Source organism: Ursus arctos, unplaced genomic scaffold, assembly GCF_023065955.2.
Source record: "Ursus arctos isolate Adak ecotype North America unplaced genomic scaffold, UrsArc2.0 scaffold_2, whole genome shotgun sequence".
NCBI classification, from domain to species: domain Eukaryota; kingdom Metazoa; phylum Chordata; class Mammalia; order Carnivora; family Ursidae; genus Ursus; species Ursus arctos.
In genome coordinates this window covers 753,023-779,107 of record NW_026622874.1, presented here as the reverse complement: position 1 = coordinate 779,107, position 26,085 = coordinate 753,023, and the positions used below count along the sequence as shown (strand labels likewise).

Here is a 26,085-nt window from a genome sequence, read left to right as displayed (position 1 = left end):
TTGGTTGGCTTGGTCATGGAGCTTTTTCCCCTTTTGATTCTTTTCCCCTGATATTTTATTGTGATATGGTTTATCAATAGTGTAATAATACTTTTTCTGGTATATTTATAATCACCATGAGCAGAAAGTAATTTAGAGAGTTTTAAAATTTTCCATATGTGATTATGTCCACGTATTTGTCCTGAAATGTTGATAAAATTATTCCCAAAACACAGATCATTGATGTTTTCTTGGGCTAGTATTAAGAAGTAGGATTTACTTTGCAATTATAGTACAAATGTAATACAAATAACAAATATGTTTATTTTCTGAATTTAATATTGGGGGTGATTCTGATTTGGTTATTCACTATGAATAAATGTTTACACTACGGCCATACCACCCTGAACACGCCTGATCTCGTCTGGATAAATGTTGACAATCTCTAGAACACTTTTTAAATAAAGTTACATTTTGTTAAAGCATGCAGAATGTTCAAATTCATTGCTGTTCTAAAGTGATATTGGCTATGTTTATATTCAAACACCTTAATTTTCAGAGCCATCTCATTTGATTTTCAGACTTAGAAATTTTACTTAGAACACACTCCTACTTAGAATTGCCCATTCCATCAGAATTTAGAGTGGAAAAATATGAGAATGTCACTGCTTATTTAACTACTTCTTTAACTCTTTTCAGATTAAATATTGGCAAATACAGTTAGATAGACATCGGTTAAAAATGTCAAAAGTTGCTGATAGGTAAGTATTTCTAGATGCCCATATAAATAAAAAAATTTCATGTGACGGTCAAAGGTGCTAAAAATGGAATCCTGTAAGAAATGTTATTTTGTTTTTTCCTTTTTTGCACATAGAAAACTTCCAAAGAACTCTTCTATTATAGTTTAAATGACAGAATGATCATTACTATCTTCAATCTGTAGAGATCCAATCCGGTGCAACCAGAATCAGATATAGAAGATAATGCCAAGGAGTTGAATTTTTCACTCCTGCTGAGACAAATGAAACTTCCAATTTATCAAGTTACTTTTTGGCAACTTAGAACCTCTATGTAAATTCATCTTAACATCCACACTTTTCAGTTACTGCATGACTTCAGAATTTGAATTAAACACAGATTTTAGATATTTTCCTTTTCTTCATTTAAGTCTGTTATTAATGGCACTTGTCTTCTTTACTTTGAAGCACTGCCAAATCCTACCTCTCCAACGTCTTTCCTCTCCTCTCCATCTTTTTCTTCTCTTTCATTTTTGGATACAGATTTTTTCTTGAAAATGTAAATGATTCCCCCTTTACCTAATTCCTGTAAATACTTTTGACAAAAATTCCCTTGTCACTGTTCTTCAAGTTGGCTAAAATCAGTTCAGCTGTGGGTGGACTGGTTGACCAAAGAACGGACTCTTGGCACTGCTTTCGCACACTGGCCTCTTCCATTTTGCTTCATCTGAATGGAGGGATGTTGCCTCGCTTGAATTAGGCATGGGTAGACATGGTCTCCGTAGCCACATTTGCCTTCCACGATGCACAATAAGTTAATGTGTGTAAGTTACTGAAACATAAAAACTGCCATTGGATTTTACTCTATAAGCAAGCAATTCCTTGGCCAGACCTTCTTATATTGTATTCCTTATTCTGGGCGGGGTATAACTTGAGCCAAAACAACTAAGGAAAATGAAAATGTTTTTTCTCTCTAGTCTGTTAGGCTACACAGAACAATATTTAGAATATGACCCATTTCTTGTGCCACCTGACCCTTCTAACCCATGGCTGTCTGATGATACTACTTTCTGGGAACTTGAAGCAAGGTATGTGACATGTTTTCTCTTCAAATATTTCACTTATTTCGGGGTTTGGTTGAAATAGGAAGAATTCTATAGCTGATAATAGGAAGGTCATTTTTACTCTGTGTCTCTATCAGCCCATGATACAAAGTTCTCGTTCAAGGTAATGGTTTTTAAACCTTAGATACTTCCATTTGTATTCAGATTTGCATTTCTGGAGGACTGGCACAGAATTAGAGGGATGAGAGTTTCAGAATAGACTATTCAGAGTTGAGATCTTCAGTTCTTAAAATTTAGTGCGTTCTTTTTAGCTTTTCTGAAAATCCACAGGGCCACAAGGCCCCTGTATTCAAGCAAAATGAATGCTAAATCCATACTTATTTAAGCCCAATACGAGTATGCCTTTATAAGTTCTATTTTAAAATAAAATGAACTTACCAAAAACACTCTAAGAGAATCTGACAAGAGACTGACTTCTTAAGAAAACCACAGCACAGTTTCAGACTTCCTGGTTTCCTTCCTGAGAAGGGAAGACTTGGATCACTTATCTTGACAGAGTCATGAAAAGAGCAATGCCTCACTTTACAGAGTGAGGATTTTGTACTTAGTGGCACTTCACTAAACTGTGTTTATGGACCTTTTCCTTCTTTTACCCCCATCCAGTGTCCTTAAATGTTTGACAAGTGCAGACTCTTCATCCCTACGTTCTAGATCTTATAGATGAGGAATTTGGGCCCCAGAATGTTGTGACTCAGCTAGGATTAGGTCCCACATTTCAACAGCAGACTCATTACCAGAATCGAGGCCTTTGGTTCCCGATGCATTTTCCCCCAGTACAATACAGTACAACATACCCCTGAAGACTGCATTGTTAACTGGCTAAGAAATGAGCTTTGAGGTCAAAATGTCTAGAATATTGCCCCTTATTACCTGTCGGACATTGGCAAATTGTAACTCTCTTTGTGTCTTGATTTCTTCATCTACATAGTGACAACATGACAGTACTTGTCTCATAAAGTTGCAGAAAAAAATCTAAAAGAGAGAATCCATTTCGAGCACTTAGCACCTAATACTCAATAAACATTGGACACGACTGTTAATGCCTGACATGTATCTCAACGTAATTTCACGCAAAACCGTCAGTCACAGATTTTTTTTTTTCTGAAAGATATGCGTGGGACCTTCAAGGTAGGGAACTGTCATTGCAGAAGATAGAATTGGTAACGAAAGGAATATATTTGGCTTTATCTCCTGTAGCAAAGAACCAAGCCAGCAGAGGGTAAAACGATGGGGTTTTGGCATGGATGAAGCACTGAAAGACCCAGTTGGGAGAGAACAGTTCCTTAAATTTCTAGAGTCAGAATTCAGCTCAGAAAATTTAAGGTAAGACACATTGTTTGTATCTTACTCTGTGTCAGAGACACTTACTGTGGTATGTCCGGTTATTAGCACTAAATAGACCAGTTACTCTCTTACCAACATGATGACGATATGAACCCATTGAATTTCTGCCTCTTGACGGAAGGAAAAAGCTAACAATGGCAAAGCCTGTTACAGCATTCTCAATTCCTTAAAATAGTTTATTTTTACACTATCTCTTGATCTTTTAAGTATATAAATTTGATGCATTTGAAATGGACTCCGTAAAGAAGTGTAACACTTGGACTAATGTTTGGCAAAATGAGGAATGGCCAATAATAGTTATGCAGTTAAATAATATCATTATTTATCAATATTGGTCTTCTTTGCATATTGCTTCCTACCTGGGTTAGGTCTCGGAAGGAGATTTGGGTGCCTACGAAAAACAACTTGAAACAAAACTACGGGTCAGCTCATCCACTCTGCACACTTACGTGCGGCCTCGGGGCAGTCGAGAGCCGCACCACACCGAGCTGTTAGTGAAAGAGGGGTGTGCATCCCACCCATCCGTTGGGAACATGATCCTTATATATTTTAGAGATTTTTCTAACCTCAGAGGCACCTGGAAATTGAATTTTTAAATGTGAGACACTGCAATAGGTTTTAGTGTCTGTTTAAGATCACTGAAGTGAGTGATAACTTTCCACTACGTAAAAATGTTTTTCCATGAACTCTTTCATTCATTATTCTTTTGAAACACGATACCCTAATTTACTTTCCCATGACTTACACAGTCCTGTGAAATTCATTTACAGAAAGGTCTCAGCATTCATTTATTTTCATTGGAACACTACGGCTCCAGACAGTGTCACATTCTTTTCAGATGATTTAACAGATACCAGTACCAAACCATTCAGAAATAAGGTAGAACTTTGACAGATGTCCTGTGGTTTAAGCAAGATGACCGCAGACGGAACCTGGAGGGATGTTATTATATATGCAAGTCTGTCGTGAATTGTTGGGATGCAGCTTTGTATTCTTTCACGTTTGTAGGAGCCCTTCTTGACAGAGTTTTTACAAGATCTACAGTCGCTAAGGATTGTTTTCTTCATGGAGGCCACATCATCAATTATTGAGTATAAGAATGCATTAAAAAAATAGAGCAGAGATAAAGAATATTTTTTTAGCCTTTTAGTGGATGGGGAGGTGGAATTGCCTCGAATTCTGTAAGTTTTTAAATAAGTCCTGACATCATTGGTATCATGAAGAAGAAATAAACAAATAATGAGCCTCACCAGTATCACCTAACCAAATAAAAATGGTTCTTGATCTCCTCAAAATTACAGCCTAGTGGTGGATACAGAGAAGAAAAGAGATCACAACACAAAGTGGTGGTTATTTAGGTCAGAGAAGTACAGAGGGACCGCCAACCCAGAGCTGGAGGTCAGCAAAGGCATCCCAGAGGAGATGGCTTTAGGCTATGACCTGGACGTCAGGAGAAAACCAGGCCAGAATTCCACCTCCCCGTCCATAAAACAAAGAGGGAAGAAGCTTTAGGCAAAGGAAAGAGTACATTCATACTCTCTTTCAAGAATTAATTGAATCACTGCTGATTCCTCAGTTCAAGCCTTAACCATTTCTTATCTTGCTAATTCTATGCCATGAAAGTTTTCGAGCTAAGTTATTTCATCTAAGAAATATCACATATTTTGTGAGTATATTATAATTATACCCACTACTGCTCTAAGTATGCCATGCTGTATTTTGTGTTTACTGTTTCTGATTATCACACATCTAATCATCACAACAAAAACGAAGTGTAAGCATTCTTGCCCCTTTTTCAGGTAAGCAAAATATGTCTGCGGGAAGCTAGTCGTCTTGTCCAAGTCAGATTGGCTAGTAATTGGCGTTCTTGGCGTTCTGTAAACCTCTACAGGCTACACTCCATTGCTCCCCAAATCTGAGCCCCGCTTCTTCCGCTTAGGTATCTGGCGTAACAGATTGAGGGACACGGAACAGTCCGGTTCGCAGGCAGGGCTAATTGTGCTTAAGTAAGTCTCAGCGCGTCTCCCCAGGTAGCGGCCTGTAAGTACCTGCTCTTCACACAAGTGTGACGCATACGAGCATTTCTTCAAGTATTAAGACAGAGGAAAAGGTCGAGAAATACTGCTTGTTGACGACGACTTATTCCTCAGACACAACCTCTGCTGTCCGTTGGTGTGTCTTTGCTCACTCCTTTTCCAGGTGAACCACGCAGCCTAGCATAAGGACTGAGCACACCTAGGAATGTGAGTTTTGTTGTTGAGGGTTTGAAACTATGTCAGGCCCTCAAAAGTGCCTTTTACATCATTTGTCTTATTTAATCTAATGGAAGCCTGATGAGATAGACATTATCATCCCATTTTCCTGATGAAGACCTCAAGGCTCAAAGACATTAAGACACCTACTTCTTCATATTCCAGGTACCATATAGTGAGGAGGGGCGGGATTTTACCGGAGCCCTTTCTGTTCTGCTAACTTATCATAGCACTTACAGTAAGGCCGAGAATAACAAAGGCGATGGTGCGCTTAGGGAGAGACGTGAGCGGGTGGTTAGGAGCAAGTCCTCTGCTGCGGATTACCCAGGGGCAAACCCTAGCTGTGAAACTCATCCTGCTTATCACACTCCTAGTGGGCAACTTAAATAAGCGACTTAATCTTCGCATCCTCAGTTGCCTGGTCTTGCAAATGGGGGAAATAATAGCACGGACTCTAGAGCTGTAGGGACTGCGTGAGTTAGTGGGGCTACACCGTATCCAGCAGTGCCTGCACTTGCGTATTAGTGTAGATGTTGTTATTAATACCTTCTCAACGCTAGATTAACTGTTCTGTACTTTCGAGTTCGTTAACATGTCACTGCATCTATAACAGCTGTCCTAGGACTCCTTTTTCCAGCCCAGTGCTTGCCCAGCAGGGGGCCCTTTCTTGCTCTGCCCTCCCACACTGTGTCTTTTGCACTATTCCTTGAGAGCCCCTCCTGGGCTTCTTAACATTAGGCAGCCATTTGAATGGTGTATCTTTTTCTCTAGTGGTTCTTGGAAGACAGAAAAATTCTTTTGATTAAGGTGTTAAAAGCATGCTGGAATGAACTAGAATGAGCATTCATGACAACATTCAGCTCACTCAGACGGCATACGGCATTCCTGTTAGATTGCACAGTGTCACATCTCTTGTTTTGGAGGAGATGGTCTTGGGCCTTCCCTTCTGAAAGCGGTAATGGCAGTTTCATGTGTGAGGCGTGGTCTAAATCTACTGTTACATATATCTACAGGAAAATGATCTCCAGAAACTGAAAGCTCACTACATTGGGTAGTATTTGCGGTTCCAACTCTAGTTGAACTGTTTTATTGCTTATTTCTGACCTTTCATTAATGCCCAATATAACACTTAATAATTACGAAGGTTCTGCTTGTCATATACCTCTCTGAAGACTCCGTAGCCTGTAGTGACCTTCGTCTTTGTGCCCATTGGCCCATCTGCCCATTTCATGCGTGACAACATCTGCCCATTTCATGCGTGACAACATCTGCCATTAGAGCGATAATGGTCCATGTTGAGGATAACAAAGACCTAGTAGTTCCTTTTTCAAGTATTTTTTCATTTTAACAAATTATAATGCTATACATATTCATCTTTTCAATAATATTTCTGGTTCTAACCAAAATCATATAACATAGAGCAAAATTTAAAGAAATGAAACCCATTAATACAATGTGGCCCTTTATTATTAGACTTTGCTTTTTGCTCTTACCAACCAAAATATGTTCTGGGGTTCTTTCCTTACAGTATAGATACTCTATGCAGAAGCATATAAAATGTATTTGTATATTTAGAAGTAAGTCAGTATATATTTGTTTTTTTCCTAGCTTCTGAATTGCTATAATGCCTCTGGAGATTTAAGCCTTTTTCAAACAATGGCATGTGAAAGCTTGTCGCTTCTGTCATTCCATAACTCTCTGAATTAAATAGCCTAAAATTAGTTACTTGCCCCGATTTCTCCAGCTCCAGCCTTTTCTGATCTTGTGTCCAGTCCTCTTTTAATTCCAGTAAAGCTTCACTGTAATTCCCTTGCCAGGTAGAGCAGAAAATCCTCTCCAAACTAACCCTCATTGCTCAAATGGACAAAAGATCCAAAGAATACAGTATAATGCCCTATTTTATCCCCCAAGCAGGTGCTCTATGTCGCTCACTCTAATTCCCTTCAAACTCCACTGCCTTTCTAATAAATGGTTCTTTAGCAGGGCTATTTTTCTCTACTAAAAATTAAGGCGAGCAAACCCTTAAAAGAGATCGTTTTCAATATTTCCTTTTGAAAACTTTGATATCTTTCAATACAACTAATGAAAAAAAAAAAGGCCATACACTGGAAGCCCTCAGAAAAAAAGGAGCTTGTTATTATGCATTCTGGTGAACGGTAGGCTCAGTCAATATTAGAAGAATTTGGAGATTATGAGGCATCACAGTAAATGCCTGGTGTCTCCTTTTGCACAGATTCTGGCTCGCGGTGGAGGACCTGAAGAAAAGGCCTATTAGAGAAGTCCCTTCCCGAGTTCAGGAAATATGGCAAGAATTTCTGGCTCCAGGAGCCCCCAGTGCCATTAACTTGGATTCTAAGAGCTATGACAAAACCACACAGAATGTGAAGGAGCCTGGGCGATACACATTCGAAGATGCTCAGGTGGGTATGTGGGCGGGCCTCGCGGTAAGTCACGCACCTGCTCCTGGGAGGCTGGCATTGGAGATACTTCTGCTTTATTTTCATTTAATTGGCAGCTAGGCTTAATATTTTCAATTTAAGTAAGTGTACGTAAAAGAACTCCAGTTGACTTAAAAGAAAACAGAGATGCGTTCAAACGAACAGTTTCTAGAACCTGGGAACGTCTTACAGATTTGAACGTTTTTACGTGAGCATTTCTTGAAGGGGGGTAGTTGAGGTATTTGAACACTTTTACTTCATTTTCTACTTTCGTCACCCGGTATGTGAGAAAACACTTATCGAACGATGGCCCCATCTCAGTAGCTCATCTTTGAAATCTTAAGGTGTCTTCCAATGTGGAGATTCTAAGGTTCTGACACCCTAAGCTATTCATTATTATGACTGCTCAGAACTGAACTGAGGTAGCCTAAAGTTACGTCACCCTCAAGCCAGTTTTGTCTTTGATGATACAATGAAATCATAGATGTAGGCATGTATGAATTTTCCAAGTTAACTTTTTAATATGTGAAAAGAATAAAATAAAATGTATGTTAAGATATTAATTTCCTAAGACAAATTTACATTAAGATATTAATTTTCGTAGTGTTTTTTTCCAAACTAGACATAATTGCCTCTTTAGACATAATCTGAATTTCCACTTTCCCTAAAAAAGTTGTGCTCAAGAAGGAAAATAAACTTGAAATGAGTGGATATTATTTTCCTAATGATGTGCTGAAATTGGCTTTTAAATCGGAACATGCATACTTCTTAATTTCTTAAACCTCTTCTAGAGAAGAATGTTAGTTCTAGGAAGTATCTTGTTTTTCAAATAACAACATTACTAAAATAAACCATAGAAGTTGAAGAAGACACACACACACGCCCTTCCTTATTTGCATTCTCAGTGGAAAGTACGTATCTCCTGACTTTGGTTTAAAGAAATGAGCCATCGTACAGAAAACTAACACAGGTGGAAACAGCTAACCAGACACCCATTGTCTTCAGCTCTGCCATGGCCTTTTATGTGGAAATAATTACAGAGACACATGAGAGAGCGCAGGGCGAAAATTCTAGCCCTGTTGCTTCCTTCTCTGCTGATTTATCTTTCTTTCAGTTCAAGATAAGATTTCAAGCATTTTTCTAGAGCCAACAATGTGTAAAATGTTTGGAATAACCTTCCTAAAGTCTTAAAAAGAACATTTCTTTGTTATCTGTGGCATTTAAAATATTCTTGATTAATAGCTCTTCAATAAGATGAGAAAGCATAATTTTCTATAGAAAACATCACCACCTGACCCTGGGCTTCTTTTTCAGTTAAGTTCAGATATTTAACTCCAGTTTCTGCTGGGTTTTTTAACCTCATCTTCAAAAATATAGTAATAGAAATCCCTGGCATTATTTAAGAAAAGACACAGTGTAATGGTTAAGAAAGTAGATTCTGGAGCTAAATTGCCTGAGTTCTAGTTGGAGCTCTGCTTTGTATCCTTCTCCTTCATATTTAAAATGGATATAACAATGGTCCCCAGCCTCCCTGACGTTCCGTTGAGTCTTCCACTAACTGGTAGAGGCAAGCCCTGGAAGTGTGCCTGGCGTACGCTCGGTCAGATCCGAGCACTTACCTTGCTTACCCCCCTTCTTTGCTAAACGTATGTCATCCCTTTAATCCTCACCTTATTTTACAAATTAGAAAACTAAGACTCAGCAAGATGAACGAATTGGCCTAAATGTCTATGTTTCTATGTGGCAGGCCTTGAGCACAATAAAATCTGAATCCCAAAATGCTTAACTCCAAAGGGAGACATCACCCCACTTTTCCAATGACAGTTTCTGATAGGGTCCTCTTGGAGATGAGCCTTGGGCTAGATATTGAGCAAGAGTAACTCCAAATTATGGCCAGTGTGTTTAAGACCAGGGAAACCGAGTCATTTCTTAAAATACATATTCTGTGCAAACAAAAAGAGATCGGGATATGCAGGCTACTCTGCGCATCTAACTGGTATTTCACTGGACTAGAAAGATGAAGGAGTGCTTATGCTCCATTGAGCTTCAGTGGCTCAAAGCAGAATCTCCCTAGATCGGGCCAGCAGTGACTTGGATGAATGCATTTTTTTCCTTGATTTCTTTGTCTACCAATATTCATCATCAAGATAGAACACAGCAGACTGATTAGGATTAAATGATTAAATATGTACCTAATCTTTCACTGAAGGAGTTCTTTTAAAAAGCATACAGATTGGGAGGTTTAGCAATTAAATATCACCAAATTTATTTTTGGACTTGTGCTCTGGCCCGAAGTGGATGTAGATGACAATTTTCCATATAATTTGCACCAAAGAAATGATTCATCCGGGCTGTCTCCCTCCTCCAAGTATATGTAGGTGCCAAAGGTATCTAGGACGATGACTCGATCTTGCCTTCCTGTCGCTCACTTCTGGCCTGGAATAATTTCAAGAGATAGCAGATTTATATTCTTAGATGACCTCTATAGATCAACCACCTGACCTGAAATCACTTCCTGACGTTCCATTGACTGAATTCCATTGTTTTAAAGGACTGGATGTGATCTGCATCTTCTGTGGCTCTCAAACCAGTTCAAATATTGATCCGTGAATAAAATAATAAACTTGAAGATTTAGATGTTCTGTAAACACAAAGTATTTCTCACCAACATTATCACTATTAATTTTAGCTGCTTCCAGATTTGTTCTTGGACCATATCCTGTATTCTGATCACAGTATTTGATTTTCCCTGAGAAATAATAAAGAAGCACCTCAACCATTATGTCTTTTTAGGAGCACATTTACAAATTGATGAAAAGTGATTCATACCCACGCTTCATAAGATCCAGTGCCTATCAAGAGCTTCTACAGGCAAAGAAAAAGGTACTGGTTCTTTGTGACCTTTTCCGATCTGGTTCTCAGTTATAATTATATGGAGTAGTGCCTTCTGCTGAGCCCAGGGTATTGGACAAATGGTAAGTGAACACACTCCAAGACCTTCCCCAAACCTTTGCATTTTATAAGGGCCATTTAAGGTGTGTTTGTTTTTGTTGGTTGGTTGCTTATTTTCTTTTTTGTTTTGTTTGTTTCTGCGGATGTTCATGCTTTACAAGGTTTTATAGAAGCTGTTTTCATGTTTCATGTTAGTCTTCTGTATGTCTAGTTTAAGGAAATAAAAATGAGAATAATGAAAAGGAAAGAACAACATCATTAGGTCAAAAACTTGAAGAGGGTTTTCTCTGTCCAGTAAGCTTAAGTGTATGTTTTTGGCCACATACCCCATAACTAAATATAGACTCATATTTTTCAATGGTAGCTGTCAAAATGCAGTAATGTTTGCTTCGGGGTATTTTAATTTGATATTTCTCCTGGATTACACAGTATCCCTAGGATAAATTTTACATACCTAAGAAGGTAGCCAAACACATTTTGGAAGAGCTGCAGTAGACCTCATTATTCAATTAATGTTTATAATCAATGTAAACAAGAAAACAGGATATGGAAAATCTGAATATAAAAATCAACACCATTCATTATTTTTAATGTTAAAATAGTCCATAACTTCTTAAAATTTTGAGATTAAATTGAATTTTCTGTGATTCGTGACTGTCATGTAGGCTAATGGGAGTTTTCAAAGTCCACGGCCTTTGCAGCTGGAAGCGGATACTCTGTCTTTGCAGGTGCCCTGTACAGCTGCTGCTAGCCACATGGGGTTGTTTACAATTAAGTTTAAATTCATCATAAGTACGTAAAATTCTAGCCAGATCTCAAGTGCTCAATGGCCACAGAGAAAGGCTTCTGAAATATTGGAGAACATAGAACGAAGTTCCCATCCTTTCAGAGAGTTCTGTTGGACACCAGTCCTCTATAGAATCAATGTGATCAATAGAAATCTAGTCTTGACAGAAAATAATGAGGAAATTCGGAAAATATTCCACTAGATTTTCAAATACGTAGGATTAGCACATGTCAGTGTAAAACCTTCACATATCTACTTCATTTTAGTGTCATTTTATTTTGCTTGAAACCATACCATTTTGTTTGCTCAGGAAGAGTTTTGGTGTTAAAAATAAAAATACTAACAAAAACAGAGCTTGGGCCCTGTGTCTAGACCTACTCAGCAGCTCTCCTACTTTCCTGGTCCCTTGATTTAGAACATGGATTTGCTGTTGCTTCATTTCATCAGCCTGTCTTTTTCTGCTCTGTTTTCTTTGCTTTCTTTTTGTTTATGCTCCCTATTTCCCTTTGCCCCATCCCGCCCCACTCATGTAAGTCGGAATACTCAATGGACCGCAGAACATCTTTTGAGAAATTTGCACAGAATGTGGTAAGTTTTATTTTTTTTGAGGAATTACAAATCATTAAGTCCCATTCAGAAAGTTTCCCGATTTCTAGCCCCATCTGTCCCCTTGCATCCTTTGATGTAACAATGAAAGAATTGTCTTTATTCAAATTCAGAACTTTGTGCTTCCTGCTTATCTTTCTGTCCCAACTCTATCTAGAGTAAAGATGTCATCCATGAAAAACCACATGTATCAAACTAAGGTTTGGAAAGAAGTGTATATTATGACATAGAAAATGAAGAAATGATGATTTTTGTATTTTTATTCCATGTTTCCCTTTTATTCATAAAGCTAGTGCATGCATTTCTACATGCTCTTTCTTTTAGCCCTTCCTAAAGCTTCAAAGATAAAGAACAATGAGGGTTCTGTGCTTTCTACTTCTGCAGGGAGAAAATGACCTAATGAGCAGTTTAAAGCCAAAGACTTGGTATGAATGGTGGGTGGTGACAAGATATGCCCCACCAAAGCCCCCCAGCATGCCTCTCTTATGCTTTATTTTTCAGGAAGGTGTTGAAAACTGTTGCATAAATCATCCAGGAGACCAGTAGTTTTCCTACCACTGTTTTCTTAGTATCTTGCCATGTGTTTTGGTGATATTTTGGTGATATATTTGTTTGTGGGATTTTTTTTTTTTTTTTGTATTGTGCCAGTGCCTTTGGAACTTTCTGACGTTGTGTAAGCTCAAACTAAAGCCTTCAACACATTTATTTTTATAGGGCAGAAACATCCCTATTTTCCCATGCCATAAAAACTGTACACCAACACTGAGAGCCAGCACTAACCTGTTATGAAAAGAGGTAGAAAAATCTTGGTTTCTACTCAAGTTTGTCTGCATTGTCCGTTGAGTCGTGTGGTCAGCTCCGTGCTGCTGTGTGTGTGTTGTGGCTTTTGCTGTGACGGCCAGTGAAGTGGAGTTATGTGTGTTGAAATGTAAGCAAATTGGATTCAACAAAGATGCTGTTTTTGTTTTTAGTTTCCTTCAAGGATCTTTGTGGTGGGGAATGTTGATCGGTTCTATTTATGAATTGCCAGTTGTGACTCGGCACAGAGAATTTGAAAGACTCTAAAGAGCAGTATATACTTTAAACATTCAGTGTGATTGCACAAATGAAAGGGCTGGAAAATGAAGGGCTCCAGGAACTAATCACTCTATAAACTTCACAAAATTTTGGCTGGCTCTATTGGAATCTCTGACCTTTAAAATAAAATTTTCCTAAACATGCCTCATAAGTCACCATGGGAAGATAAAGACAATATTTTTAAAAAGCCTCAAGGTTTTGCTGGAGAAAGTAGACATAGGCTGCAGTGCACTGCTCTGTGCAATGTTTTAGTATTGTTCCAAATTCATCCTTTCCTAACATAGTGCTGATGGAGTAGTTTTCTAAAGATTGGAATGGAAATTTCTGTGATCTAATTAAAAATAAGAACACAACATAAGGAAGATGAAAAAGGGAAGCAAAATGGTTGTCTTTCCTCCAACACCATCCCCAATTCTGACCAACTTCCCCAGCTCTTAAAATAGAACCACATTGTCACACACGGCCAACCTTAAGAAAAGATCAATAGGAAATAAGGGGAAGACAGGCTCAATCCTCTGCTGCCTTCAGTCGAAATTCATACAGGAAAGGACAGCTATATTCCAGACATTGTGCTATGTCTCAGGAGTGTGGAGACGTAGAGACCTTAACTGCTAAGGAGCCTGATGGTACAAACAAGATGTCGTGACATACAGGAGGAAGATAAATATTTCTGCTTGGTGTTGGGGTGGGGAAGGAGTACCCATAGGTAATGTCAGAATTCCCAGAGGAAGTTATAGTTAACTGGACATATAGGATTTCACTAGGATAAGAAGGGCAACCATTCTTTTAAGAAGGAGAGAAAAGGCTGGAATTACTGAAGAAAGAAGTTGAGTCAGATTCATACATATGCACGTAACATACTAAAAAGTTGCAGATAATCCTCAGACAGAATTGTTCAGGGTTACTCTTTTTCATCCAGGAAAACAAAAAGTAGTATTTTTCATTGAATATTTTGTTTCTGTCATACTCTAAAGAAATGGAATAAGGAAATTAGAAAGGCTCTCTGATTTCCTCAATAGAGTACAAACAATTATATTTATTTTATTAGTCATGGGAAGTAAGTTTCTATCCTGAAAATTGTCTATATATAAAAATGAAAATGAATGTATTATACAACATTAAATCTTAGGATGGTAGTTTCTATTTAAAGTTCCCTTTAACTCTTTCTATTCTCATTTCTTTTTTGTTTTCCCATGGGTCTGTGTTGTTCCATGTATATGATTACTTCTAGGGTCAGCAGGTGTGTGAGGCATCCTAAGTATTTACATAATAAATTGAATAGGATGCCTTTACAGGTACAATACAGTGATTCTAACACAAGATGAAGAATGAGTGATTTTATTATGACCACGTAGACATAATGAAGGAAATGTGGAGTTTAAATAAACATTTTAGCGGAGTCCTATTGTGCAGGTTAGTCTGGTAAATACAGGGAGGCTACAGGACAGGCTATTCAAGAAACAAGAGGAATAGGGAAAATATAGGTAAACCAGTATAGAGACTATGAAAGGAACTGGGCAAAGTGAGATCATAATAGCTCATATTCATTGAGTGCCTGCCACTGGACCAGGCTCTGCACTAGGCACTTTAAGTTACCTAACTTAGTATAATCTGACCCTGCAAGCTAAATGTTATCCTCATTTTATTATATTATTATTATACTCATGTTACAGGTGAGAAAACTGAAGAGTCAGAGGAGGTACATAATTTGCCCAGAATCACAGAGCTATTAAAGGAGCTGACACTGACCCAAAATTTGTTTTGTTCCCAAATGCTTTCTTTCTCCATTGATCACCTTGTTCCTTAGTGTTCTTCCAACTCGTAGGAGATAAATCCCTCCAGCTGAGGATGTGTACATCTAGAGTATATAGATGTATCTTTCTGTAGAAGTTCATTTCCGTGTTCCAGCACAGTTACTTTCATAACCTGCCTTATAAAAATGGCATCACTGTTTTGTTTCACGTGAGAATGAAAAACGTTTTGCTGGACAGTTCTTCCCAATACCATTGAAACTGCCATTGGTTACCGAGACTAATAAACTCCTGCCAGTACCTTAGAGAATAATTATAATAACAGTTAACAGTTGCATATGGCATTTTGCAGTGTTCCAAAGACACTCATTCTTTTTTGCTTGTTTTGTTTCGTCGTTGCTGTTTTACATTATGACAGTCTTGGGAGAAGGCTAGGCACATGTCAACACCCTTTCGCAAATGAGCAAATTAAGGACTAGTGAGGTGAGGTCACTTCAGCATATCACTCAGTTGTTGAGTATTAGAGTCAGGACTGGAAGCAAAGTTTTCTGACTTTAAATCCATTATTCTATTGATTACTCATTTTCCTTTCATTATGCCCAACACTGGAGGGATAAGAATAACTCCTATTTGTGAAATATCTTCACCTTGCCCTGTTGTCTCAAGACATCTCATTTCCTGTGATTTACTTTTTTATTACTTTGTTTTCCTTGCCATCAGATAAGACCTTAAGGGCAAGGTCTTTCAAGGTTTACTATGTTCTCGCATGCCTTTAAATGTTATTAAGTTGATGTCATTCTCTTTGACAAAGTTCCTGTGCTGCACTAATTCTAACAGCTGTTTTCTTCCCCTATCACCATCACCAAATCTGACACCATTTCTCCAACCACTAGTCTCATGGCGTCTGCCACACAAACCTCAAGGAGAACAGACAGAAAACAAGAGGAAAAACAGGGTAGGAGGACTGATAGTCCATGCCTTCGACCAGAATTCATAAATCAACAGGACAAGTGTACTACTCACCTCCTCTCCTTAGTTTGTGTGAAGGAGAAATTAAATCAGCCCAGCTCTGGGCTACAGAAGGAGAAAAGAGAAATAGCGAATGCTCATGTTGAACTCCCAGGAACTCACCTAATATAACCTCATTTGGGGAAAAAGGTTACCCTTTCTCAGTACAGCCCAGTATCTGCAGAGCCTTTAAAAGAATCAATAGAAAAGATACCATGACCATCTTGGTGTCGCATCTCCACTGTTCTGGCACCTGTAGTACTGCACTGGGCTTGGAAGGTGTGTTCTGGAGATAGCCACAGATTACCAGGAGTTGTGGAAACTCTGTGAGAGAATTTTAACAAAAGCACTGAGTGGACTATGAAATCACTTGATCTTTTGGGGTGAAATCTTTATTTAACTCTATAATTGATTCGTGTTCATATAGATAAGAGCAATTGTAAATATAAATCCTACAATTTGCTTGGAGTATTAAAAAGTGTGAAAGATATAATACTTAGGTCTTTTGGAATCTTCTTTTTAGTTGCATCTAATTAAATTCTTTTTTAAAAAATACAAATTCAGTTTTTTTTCAAGATTTTAGTTAAATTCTAGTTAGTTAATGTACAGTGTAATATTGGTTTCAGGAGTAGAATTTAGCGATTCATCACTTACATATAACACCCAGTGCCCATCACCCATCTAGCCCATCCCCCACCCAACTCCCCTCCATCAACCCTCAATTGGTTCTCTATAGATAAGAGTCTCTTATGGTTTGTTTCCCTCTCTCTCCTTTTTTTTTTTTTTTTTTTTTGGCCTTCCCCTATATTCAGCTGTTTTGTTTCTTAAATTCCACATTTGAATGAAATCATATGGTTTTTGTCTTCCTCTGACTTATTTCATTTAGCATAACATACTCTAGCTCCATCCATGTCATTGCAAATGGCAAGACTCATTCTTTTTGATGGCTGAGTCATCCATTGTCTTTACCTGTTCATCAGTCAATGGCTATTTGGGCTCTTTCCTTAATTTTTCTATTGTCGAAAATGCTGCTGTAAACATTGGGGTGCATGTGCCCCCCTGAATCAATATTTTTATATCCCTTGGGTAAATACTTAGTTGTGCAATTGCTGGGTCATAGCGTAGTATCCAAATCTATAAAGAACTTATCAAACTCAGTACTCAAACAATAAATAATCCAGTTAAGAAATGGGCAGAAGACATGAAGAGATATTTCTTCAAATGCAGATAGCTAACAGACACATGAAAAGATCCTCGACATCTCTCATCATTAGGGAAATACAAATCAAAACCACAATGAGATACCAGCTCACACCTGTCAGAATGGCTAAAATTAATACAGGAAACAACCGATGTTGGCAAGGATGAGGAGAAAGGGGAACCCTCTTACACTGTTGGTGGGAATGCAAGCTGGTGCAGCCACTCTGGAAAACAGTGTGGAGGTTCTCAAAAAATTAGAAATAGAACTACCCCATGACCCAGCAATTACACTACTAGGTATTTACACAAAGAATACAAAAATACTAATTCAAAGGGACACATGCACCCCAATGTTTATAGCCACATTATCTACAATAGCCAAATTATGGAACAGCCCAAATGCCCATCAACTGATGAATGGATAAAGAAGACGTGAGAGAGAGAGAGAGGGAGAGAGAGAGAGAGAAATAATGGAATATTACTCAGCCATGAGAAAGAATGAACCCAATAATTGTAAAGTAACTTTATTTTAGGTTCCCATTTTTCCCTTTAAGTACACCCTGTCATGCTAGTTCTCCTGTACCCAATCAAACCCCCATGATTACTCTGTTCACTCTTAGGTGAAATATCCTATAGTTACAGTAAGTCCCAAACATAAGGGTGATGTACGAAGGTTCCTCAAAAGCTAAACATCTAATTAAATTCTTTATCTGAGCCGATTATGGAGCTGCTGGTTAATACAACTCATGTAGATTTTATATAAGCAGCAAAATGTGGGGAAAAGAGCCCAGGTCTGAAAGCTTGACATGTTAATATTTAGGCTTGACACCTAGTCCTATGCTTTCATGCCATATGAATTTTTAGAAACTTGCCAAACCCCCGTTTCTTCATCTATAACTGTCCTGGGCAGGAGTAGCTTTAATTAGCACTTTGCACAAACATATACCTATTATATGTAAATACAAATACTCTTCATATAAATGTATAAAGAATGGGGTTATACTTTAAATATGCTTTTGAAACATGTTTTATTTTCTTAAATGCATCATAGATATCTTCCCAGGTCATTTCATACTCTTTGACATAATCTACTTATTGACAACACAAAATCCCTCTGAATGGATACACCTGAAATTTATTTTCCAATCCTCTGTTGATGGACATTTACATTGTTCCTTCTCTCTTTCTTTATGTTATAGACCAAGGTGTGATAAACATCCATCAAGTAAAATACTGATTTTTTTCTCAGCATAAAAATTTAAATTGCTTGGTGAAATGGAATGCAAAATTATAAGAGAGGTTTATTTATTTTTCCTTCTCTCTTATCTTTATATTTTCCCTAACACACACTAGAGGAAAAAATAACTTATTGTAGAAGGCAGGAATCAAACTTTGTATCGCTAATTTCTACACTGTGTTACACGTAATAACAGGTCTCCCTCAATACTTAGTCCTCAATCTATGAAGAATCGTAGTCTCTTTCTGGGAGTCTTTCACTATATTTTTAAGATACTGTCAGTGACTCTATGGGTTGTTTCTAGTCCTGGTGAAATGACTTTGGTTTTCATCAAATGCGAAATCTAGCATAAAATACTCTCTCTATATCCTAACACTCACTAGGATTGTGCACTGAGACCACCCTGTCACTTTGGTATAACCCTATGAATAACAGAGATTCCAGGTTTGGGAAATACAGCCCCAGCCCGCTGTGGGGCAGTGCTAGGAGTAGCGCAAGGCAGTGCCTGCAGTATCTATTCATGGGGACGCCCATTTGGACTGGACATTGGCTCTGCTTAGGATTAAACCATGGCACTTCTGGTCAAGTGCTCTAGACTTTGCTATTTGAGTTTAAGGTACATTAGTGTAGGTAAACTTTGTTGGATCCTGAAGCACCTAAAGAAAAAAGTTATAAACTTGTCACTTGTTCGTTTTTATTCACCAGGAACACTACCAATAGAGAAAATTGACCTAGTAATCTAAGATCCACTCATTTGCTACATTTTTATCGTTGTTTTTATATACTATTTTACTAGTTCTGGATTATTCATTCATTTAACATACATTAAGTTTTGACTATCCTACAGCCTGTCTTTACTTTCATTTCCCCTTGATACCAATTTCTACCACAAGGAAGTAGAGACAAACCTTAGAGGATTCAGAATGGTCAAGACTGTTTATACTAGTGAAGTTACATTACAGTAAAACCTCCGTGGAGCGGTGAGCTCCTCGATTTACATAAACGTCCCCCATAATGAAGCGGGTCATCTTCTTCACGTAAACACCCATCATGATAAGATTATGAACCATGAGAAGGAAGGTTTTGTTTTTGTTTTTGTTTTTTTTTAAGATTTTTTTATTTATTTGACAGAGAGAGAGACAGCCAGCGAGAGAGGGAACACAAGCAGGGGGAGTGGGAGAGGAAGAAGCAGGCTCCTAGCGGAGGAGCCTGATGTGGGGCTCGATCCCATAACGCCGGGATCACGCCCTGAGCCAAAGGCAGACGCTTAACCGCTGTGCCACCCAGGCGCCCCAGGAAGGTTTTGGTTTTATATCTGTACGTCTTTGAATTTACCTTAAGGAGAACTTTGTTCATATTCTTTTCTGGTTGAGTTCTGTAGACTTTGTTGCTTGAAATTGCAGGTATGTCATAGAGATTGTGTTACAAAATTTCTAGAGCATATTAGGTGGATATAATTTATAAACTGGTCATTGAATTTCCCCACCATAGATATTACCAGTAAACACATAAAAATCAATCCACTCAAGGACGAACCGTTTTCTCCTCTTTCTTCTCATGGATCTGAAACTCATTTCATTTATCATTTTGTTGTTGGCATATATGGCTATCCATCTTGTTTTACAGAAACTATTTGTGGTGATAACTTAGCTTAGAAAGCAATTTCAGGTTCCCTGCAGCATGAGGTAAATTGATTGGTGTGAAGTGTATCAGACTATGTAGCCTATTTCGTTTGGACAACATATCTTTATTTTCCGCTAGTAGCATCATTGGTTCTTAAATTGCCACTCGAATTCTATAAACTGTGGACTGTCTAGTGGTTTTTGGTCAGGGAGCATCCAGTGCAACCCTGGAGGTTCCTAAGGAATGTTTGGAGGCTGCTAAGGAGAAAGTCCCCAGTGGGAAGCCTCCCCATTGCTAGTACATATGTCAAGAGGCAGAAGTTTAATAGCATTTCCCAAAGTACTGTTTTAATGTACTGGAAGCCTTGGGTTTACACCAGTGGTTACAAGGCCCCAGCTTCGTGCATAGCTGGAAACACCCTGGAGGCTCTATGTAACAAGTGTATGACCCAGTAGTGCTCATGTATCCTAGCACTCTTGGATTCTTTTATCCAACAACAACAACAACAACAACAACAACAACAAACAGTTATTAAACATCTACTATGGGTCAGATACTCTGCTCCCTATCCTAGAATACATACATAATAGCCATAGCCATTCTGACATAGCCACTACTATTAGGAAGCTTACAGTTCATAACAGATAAGGTATTAATAGAAATAACTACTCTTGGGATGCCATTAACATGTGCACCTAAGTTGGCTCATTCTCAGAAAAGTTAACTATTCAATGAACAGAACTCACTTCTTACTAGCTTCCCACTAGTTTACTTCATGGAAATCATGACAGTTTCTCTTAAAGCAGCACAGAGTAGGCAGGGAAAAGAGTTAAGGTCTAAGCAAGAGACCTGCATACTGGATAGTTGGGGCAACGGGCTCTGAAGGAGAGAGGGCAAAGGTAGAACCAGAAAGAGTGCTGAGGACCTGACAAATCAGCTGTGTTGCAGGCAAGGACTGCCATGAGGTCTCCAGTTAGAGGAGCATAGTGCAAAAGAAGGTAATCAAGGAGACACCTTGTATCCTGGATCCACACACCATCTTCATCTCTGCAGAAGATACAGGTAGAGAGCAAGTTAGGAGAACCTAGAAACGGGAGGACATGTTTGCAGGATCAGCAGCTGCTGTGTGACTCCACACTTGATGATAACGAGGACCTGGCCAGTAAAACAGAAGTACAGGTGGAAGAGTAGAACTTCTAGCACCAGTGAATCTACATATATGCTAGACCATTTTTGGACCACATTTGCTAGGAGAGTTAATAGTAGAAAAAGGAACTTCAAACCGTCACAATTAAAAATTATCAGAGTTGTAGGGCACCTGCGTGGCTCAGTTGGTTAAGTGTCTGACTTTGGCTCAGGTCATGCTCTTGGGGTCCTGAGATCAAGCCCCACATAGGGCTCCCTGCTCAATGGGTAGTCTGCTTGTCCCTCTCCTTCTCCCTCTGCCCCTGCCCTCCCAATCACGCTCTCTCTCTCTCTCTCAAATAAATAAATAAAATATTTTTTAAAAATAAATTATAAGAGTTATATAATAGTTAATACATAATTTTACATTATCGCTTTGATTTTATTTGAAAATACGTAAACTTGGAATATTACTGAAATACGAACTGAATCTTATGTTAAGTTACAGGGTTGTAGCTGAGTAAAGCAGGAGCATGTGAAATGTTGCTGCTTATGTACTTAGCCTTACAGTGTTTGGGAGAGTACTTGCAGATAGTCAACCAAATCTCGGTATCAGTCTCAATTATCTCATTGAGTTAAATAGAATTGAATAAAATTACATAGATTTAAATAGATTTTGATGCATGATCTAAAGGCAATATGTTTGCATATTCTTGCTATGAACTTATTTTACATAGCTAGGAAAATACGAATTGAGCCTAAAATTGATAAAGATTAGGCCTGGGGCGCCTGGGTGGCGCAGTCGTTAAGCGTCTGCCTTCGGCTCAGGGCTTGATCCCGGCGTTATGGGATCGAGCCCCACATCAGGCTCCTCCGCTAGGAGCCTGCTTCTTCCTCTCCCACTCCCCCTGCTTGTGTTCCCTCTCTCACTGGCTGTCTCTGTCAAATAAATAAATAAAATCTTTAAAAAAAAAAAAAAGATTAGGCCTGTCTATGATGTCTAAATTTAATTTCCACCAATGGGAGATTCATATGTTAATTATTTCTAGATATGATGTCACTACTAGGCAGCCCTATAGCTTCACCAAGCCATTTCTTTCTTTTCACTTACCCGTTCTAAAGCCACACGTACCATCATTATGTGTTTGTCGGTATTCCTTTATGAAACGTTTTTCAGAAAAGAAAGCCATTTTTATGCTGATGACAAGCCATGGGTATGATTTTTACTTCTCCGTACTTTTTGCTAGTGCTTAGAGGCAACAAAACTAAAATAAGCAATTTGAAACAGATAAACACTAGACATCGTAATGTAAATTGCATACATGTTTATAGACATAGATATATTGTGTTCAGTTCTACAGATGCCCTGCTGCATTTTCTTGGGCATTTGCCAGGTACCGCAGTGCAAGCCCAGACTGGGCAAAATCCCATGTCCTCTGCATGGGTTGATGGCTGTTTTTTCCATTGTTGTTTTTCAATGGCCAGGATCTAATAGTAATAAGAGAAAACACTGGACAACTCTAAATACAATACTTACACCTGTAATTTCCACCAGAAAAGACCATTTTTAAGATAGTCTTGTGGTAGTTATTGGAAATTTAAAACACCATTACTAAACTGCACTGACTATAATTTCTGGGGAAGAAAATTTCCGCTATTCTTTTTTTGGTTTATCAAGTCATTTCAGTTTATTTGCTTTGATATTAAAGATTGTTTTCCCATCTGTTTCATCAACAATGGAAAAATTACCCAGTAGACATAGCTGAGTTACAAAGGGGAATAACAAGCTTCTATTATCAAGACAATTCACTTGAAATATACTTACAAATATCTAGAAGGAACGTACTTCTAATACCAGAAAGTAAAAGCAACTGGAAAGTTTTTATCTTTTCTAATTTTAAAAGTTGTCTTCAAGTTACTCTGGGGAGATACTGAGAAAGATGAATTTTTTTTGGAGCCTCCAAATTGGAAAGGAGTTTACAGGCTACAGTTCCCGAGGCCCAGTCTCCAGGCCACTGCGGGAATCTCTTCTGTGGCCTCGGTGACAAGGAAGCATCTAGCATTTGCTGGCTCACAAATTCCAGAGAATTTGTGGGACCCTTAGGTGGTGCAGACAGCCCACACCACCTCCTAGAAATCCGCTTCTTATTTTCAGCATAGTCTACTTTTCTGTAACTTCCATGTATTGACCCTAGTTCTGTCTCTGGAACCGGACAAAATAACAAACATTCCTCTGGATCTAGACGGCTATCGAACTACTTGAAGGTGTGGTTACACCAAGTCCTCTCAAGTGTTCTTTTTACTTCCTTGAGCTAAAATCTCTAATTCATTATTTTTTTGTGCGGTTCAACTACCCATATCCCGTATGTCAAAATCACCAGGGACTTAGAAAATGGAGATTCCATGACTTCATCCCAGATAAACTGAGTCAGTCGTTTTTCTCTCCCCCCTTCTTTTGATCCCTCCATTTGCATTTGTTACAAACACATCAGAACAGTAATGTTTAAGAACTGTGATCCACGTAGGAGCATTCCTACCTGACCTCTCCTTACCAGGATCAGTGGTTCTCACATTTGACTGCAGCGGAAACACCTGGTAAGACAGATTGCTAGACCTCACCTCTCATGAGGTTTGAATAGTAGTTTTCTTGTGGGATCCAAGAATTTTCATTTTTAACTAATTCTTAAGTGACACTGTTCCTACTGGCTTTGAGACCACACTCTGAAAACCACAGCCCTGGACTAACCAATGCTGTCCTCCCTCCACTGGTCGATGCCAAGGGTACTCCGAATGTCACAGCTCAGGGGCTGTTCTCCGGCTGTGCCCATTGTGCAACCACCAGTTGAATTATATGGTTAAGAGTCCGTTGTGTTTGTTCCCATGTTGAGTTTATCATAACTGAATTGATAGTAATTACAAAATTTATTTAAATATATTAGCTGCTGAAATTTGAGTATGAAAAGAAAAAAGACATTTCTGTGAAAACTAAATTGAACGCTTAATAAGACTCAATAAAGTGAAGATGCCTTAAAAATTGCTATCAAATTAAATTCGAGTGAGACCTGCATCAGGAAAGTGTATTTCTAATACTTTTAATCCAATAATCTCCTGTTCTTTCATCATCTTAGTTGCTAACCTCCTACATTGCTCCAGTCTGTCAGCAGTCCCCCAGAACATTCCTGAACACAGTACTTGAAATGTAACCCAACCGGCAGAGACTGGGACTATTGTCTTCCAGTAGGAAAGGAAATAGGAAGAAAGAACGTCATAGAACTTTTATAAACCAGCCTGAAAATTGCATCAATTCCCCCTCCCCAGCTCACAGCAGCCATGTCAAAATGTAGTCATTTGATGGGGTAACTGGGGGATGGACATTAAGGGGGGCACATGATGTAATGAGCACTGGGTGTTATATAAGACTGATGAATCACTATACTCTCCCTCTGAAACTAATAATAACATTATATGTTAATTAATTGAATTTAAATTTACAAAATAAAACAAAAATTTCAAACGAAACTATGAACTCCTTGAAGGAAGAAACGCCATCATTTTCATGGTTGTATTTCCTTGCCTAATAGAACCTGGACACACAAATGCTCTCTTTATGAAAAAGAAAAAAAGAGACAACCAAGAAAAACAGACTCTTAAATATAGACAACAGACTGGTGGTTGCCAGAGGGGAGATGGGGGGGGGAATGGGTGAAACAGGTGAAGGGGATTAAGAGCTCCTTAATCATGATGAGCACTGAGTCATGTGTAGAATTGTTGAATCATCCGATTGTACACCTGAGATTAATATAACACTGTATGTTAATTATATTGGAATTTTAAAAATTAAAAACTTTTAAAAATAAAATGTAGTCATATGGGGCTTGAACTTTTTTAAAAAAACATTTTTTTTCCCTCAGAAGTTCAGATGAGAGCTCCTCAATCTTGTCTTTTACTGCTAGAATTTTGGTTTATTGTTTGTTTATTTTAATCTAAGTTTGGTTCTTTATCTTTCTTTTCATTAAACTCATCTTGTGAGTTATAGCTTTACATAAGTTTCTAGAGTATTTCTTTGTTAGCCAGCCTTTCAACCAAGATTACCAAATTTGCATCATACGTACATTTTATCAGAACCACATCAGTTTAATAGTGAAAATAACTTATTAAAATGCCATAAAGAACAGAGAGGAAGGGGCACGTAGGTGGCTCAGTCTGTTAGGAGGCTGCCTTTGGCTCAGGTCCTGACCCCAGGTTCCTGGGTTTGAGTCCCATGTCCAGCTCCCTGCTCAGTGGGGAGTCTGCTTCTCCTCCCTACTGCTTGTGCTCTTTCTCTCTCAAATAAATAAATAAAGTCAAAAAAAAGAAAAGAAAAGAACAGAGAGGAAGGCAGATTTCTACTACTCCAATAACTAGCACATCTTGGAGATAACTGTTTTGTTAGGAGCTTCACCCTTCTCTGTCTCGGCCACAGAGGTACCACGAAAGACCACTCCATGTCTCACTCCACAAACCTTTGTTACAGCAACCTCCTGTCCTCAGGTCTGGTAAACTCGTGAGCTTGTACATGGCAAAAAGCTAACATACTTTACATGGGGAATAATCAGAACAATGTGCCATTAGAACAATGGACAAAGCATTTGAACACTTTAAGAAGGATACAAATAGTCAATAAGTAGATGAGAACAAAAATCTATCTTCATTAATAGCCAAGTATAATTTAAAAAGCAGCAAAATAACTTTTACCTCCAAATAGGTTAGTTTTAATATAATATCTAGTGTGAGAAAAGGGGTAAGTAAATCAGTGACTTCATACACCGTTAACAGGAATATGAATTGCTAAACACTTTTTTTGAA

The 26,085-nt window shown here is 38.3% G+C and overlaps 1 protein-coding gene across 3 annotated transcripts in view; it reads left to right on the top strand.

Moving 5' to 3' along the window:
- RGS7 (regulator of G protein signaling 7) overlaps positions 1-26,085 on the top strand; it is a 580,289-nt gene that overhangs the window by 547,413 nt on the left and 6,791 nt on the right. For 2 of the 3 annotated variants that reach the window (XM_057315142.1, XM_057315143.1), the window contains 6 exons: positions 679-740; positions 1,694-1,804; positions 3,038-3,163; positions 7,670-7,856; positions 10,668-10,757; positions 12,934-13,014. In XM_057315142.1, coding sequence (XP_057171125.1) covers positions 679-740; positions 1,694-1,804; positions 3,038-3,163; positions 7,670-7,856; positions 10,668-10,757; positions 12,934-13,008 — 651 coding nt within the window. In that variant the 3' untranslated portion in view covers positions 13,009-13,014. The remainder of the gene's footprint in view (positions 1-678; positions 741-1,693; positions 1,805-3,037; positions 3,164-7,669; positions 7,857-10,667; positions 10,758-12,933; positions 13,015-26,085) is intronic. The other variant, XM_057315141.1, reaches the window with a different exon arrangement.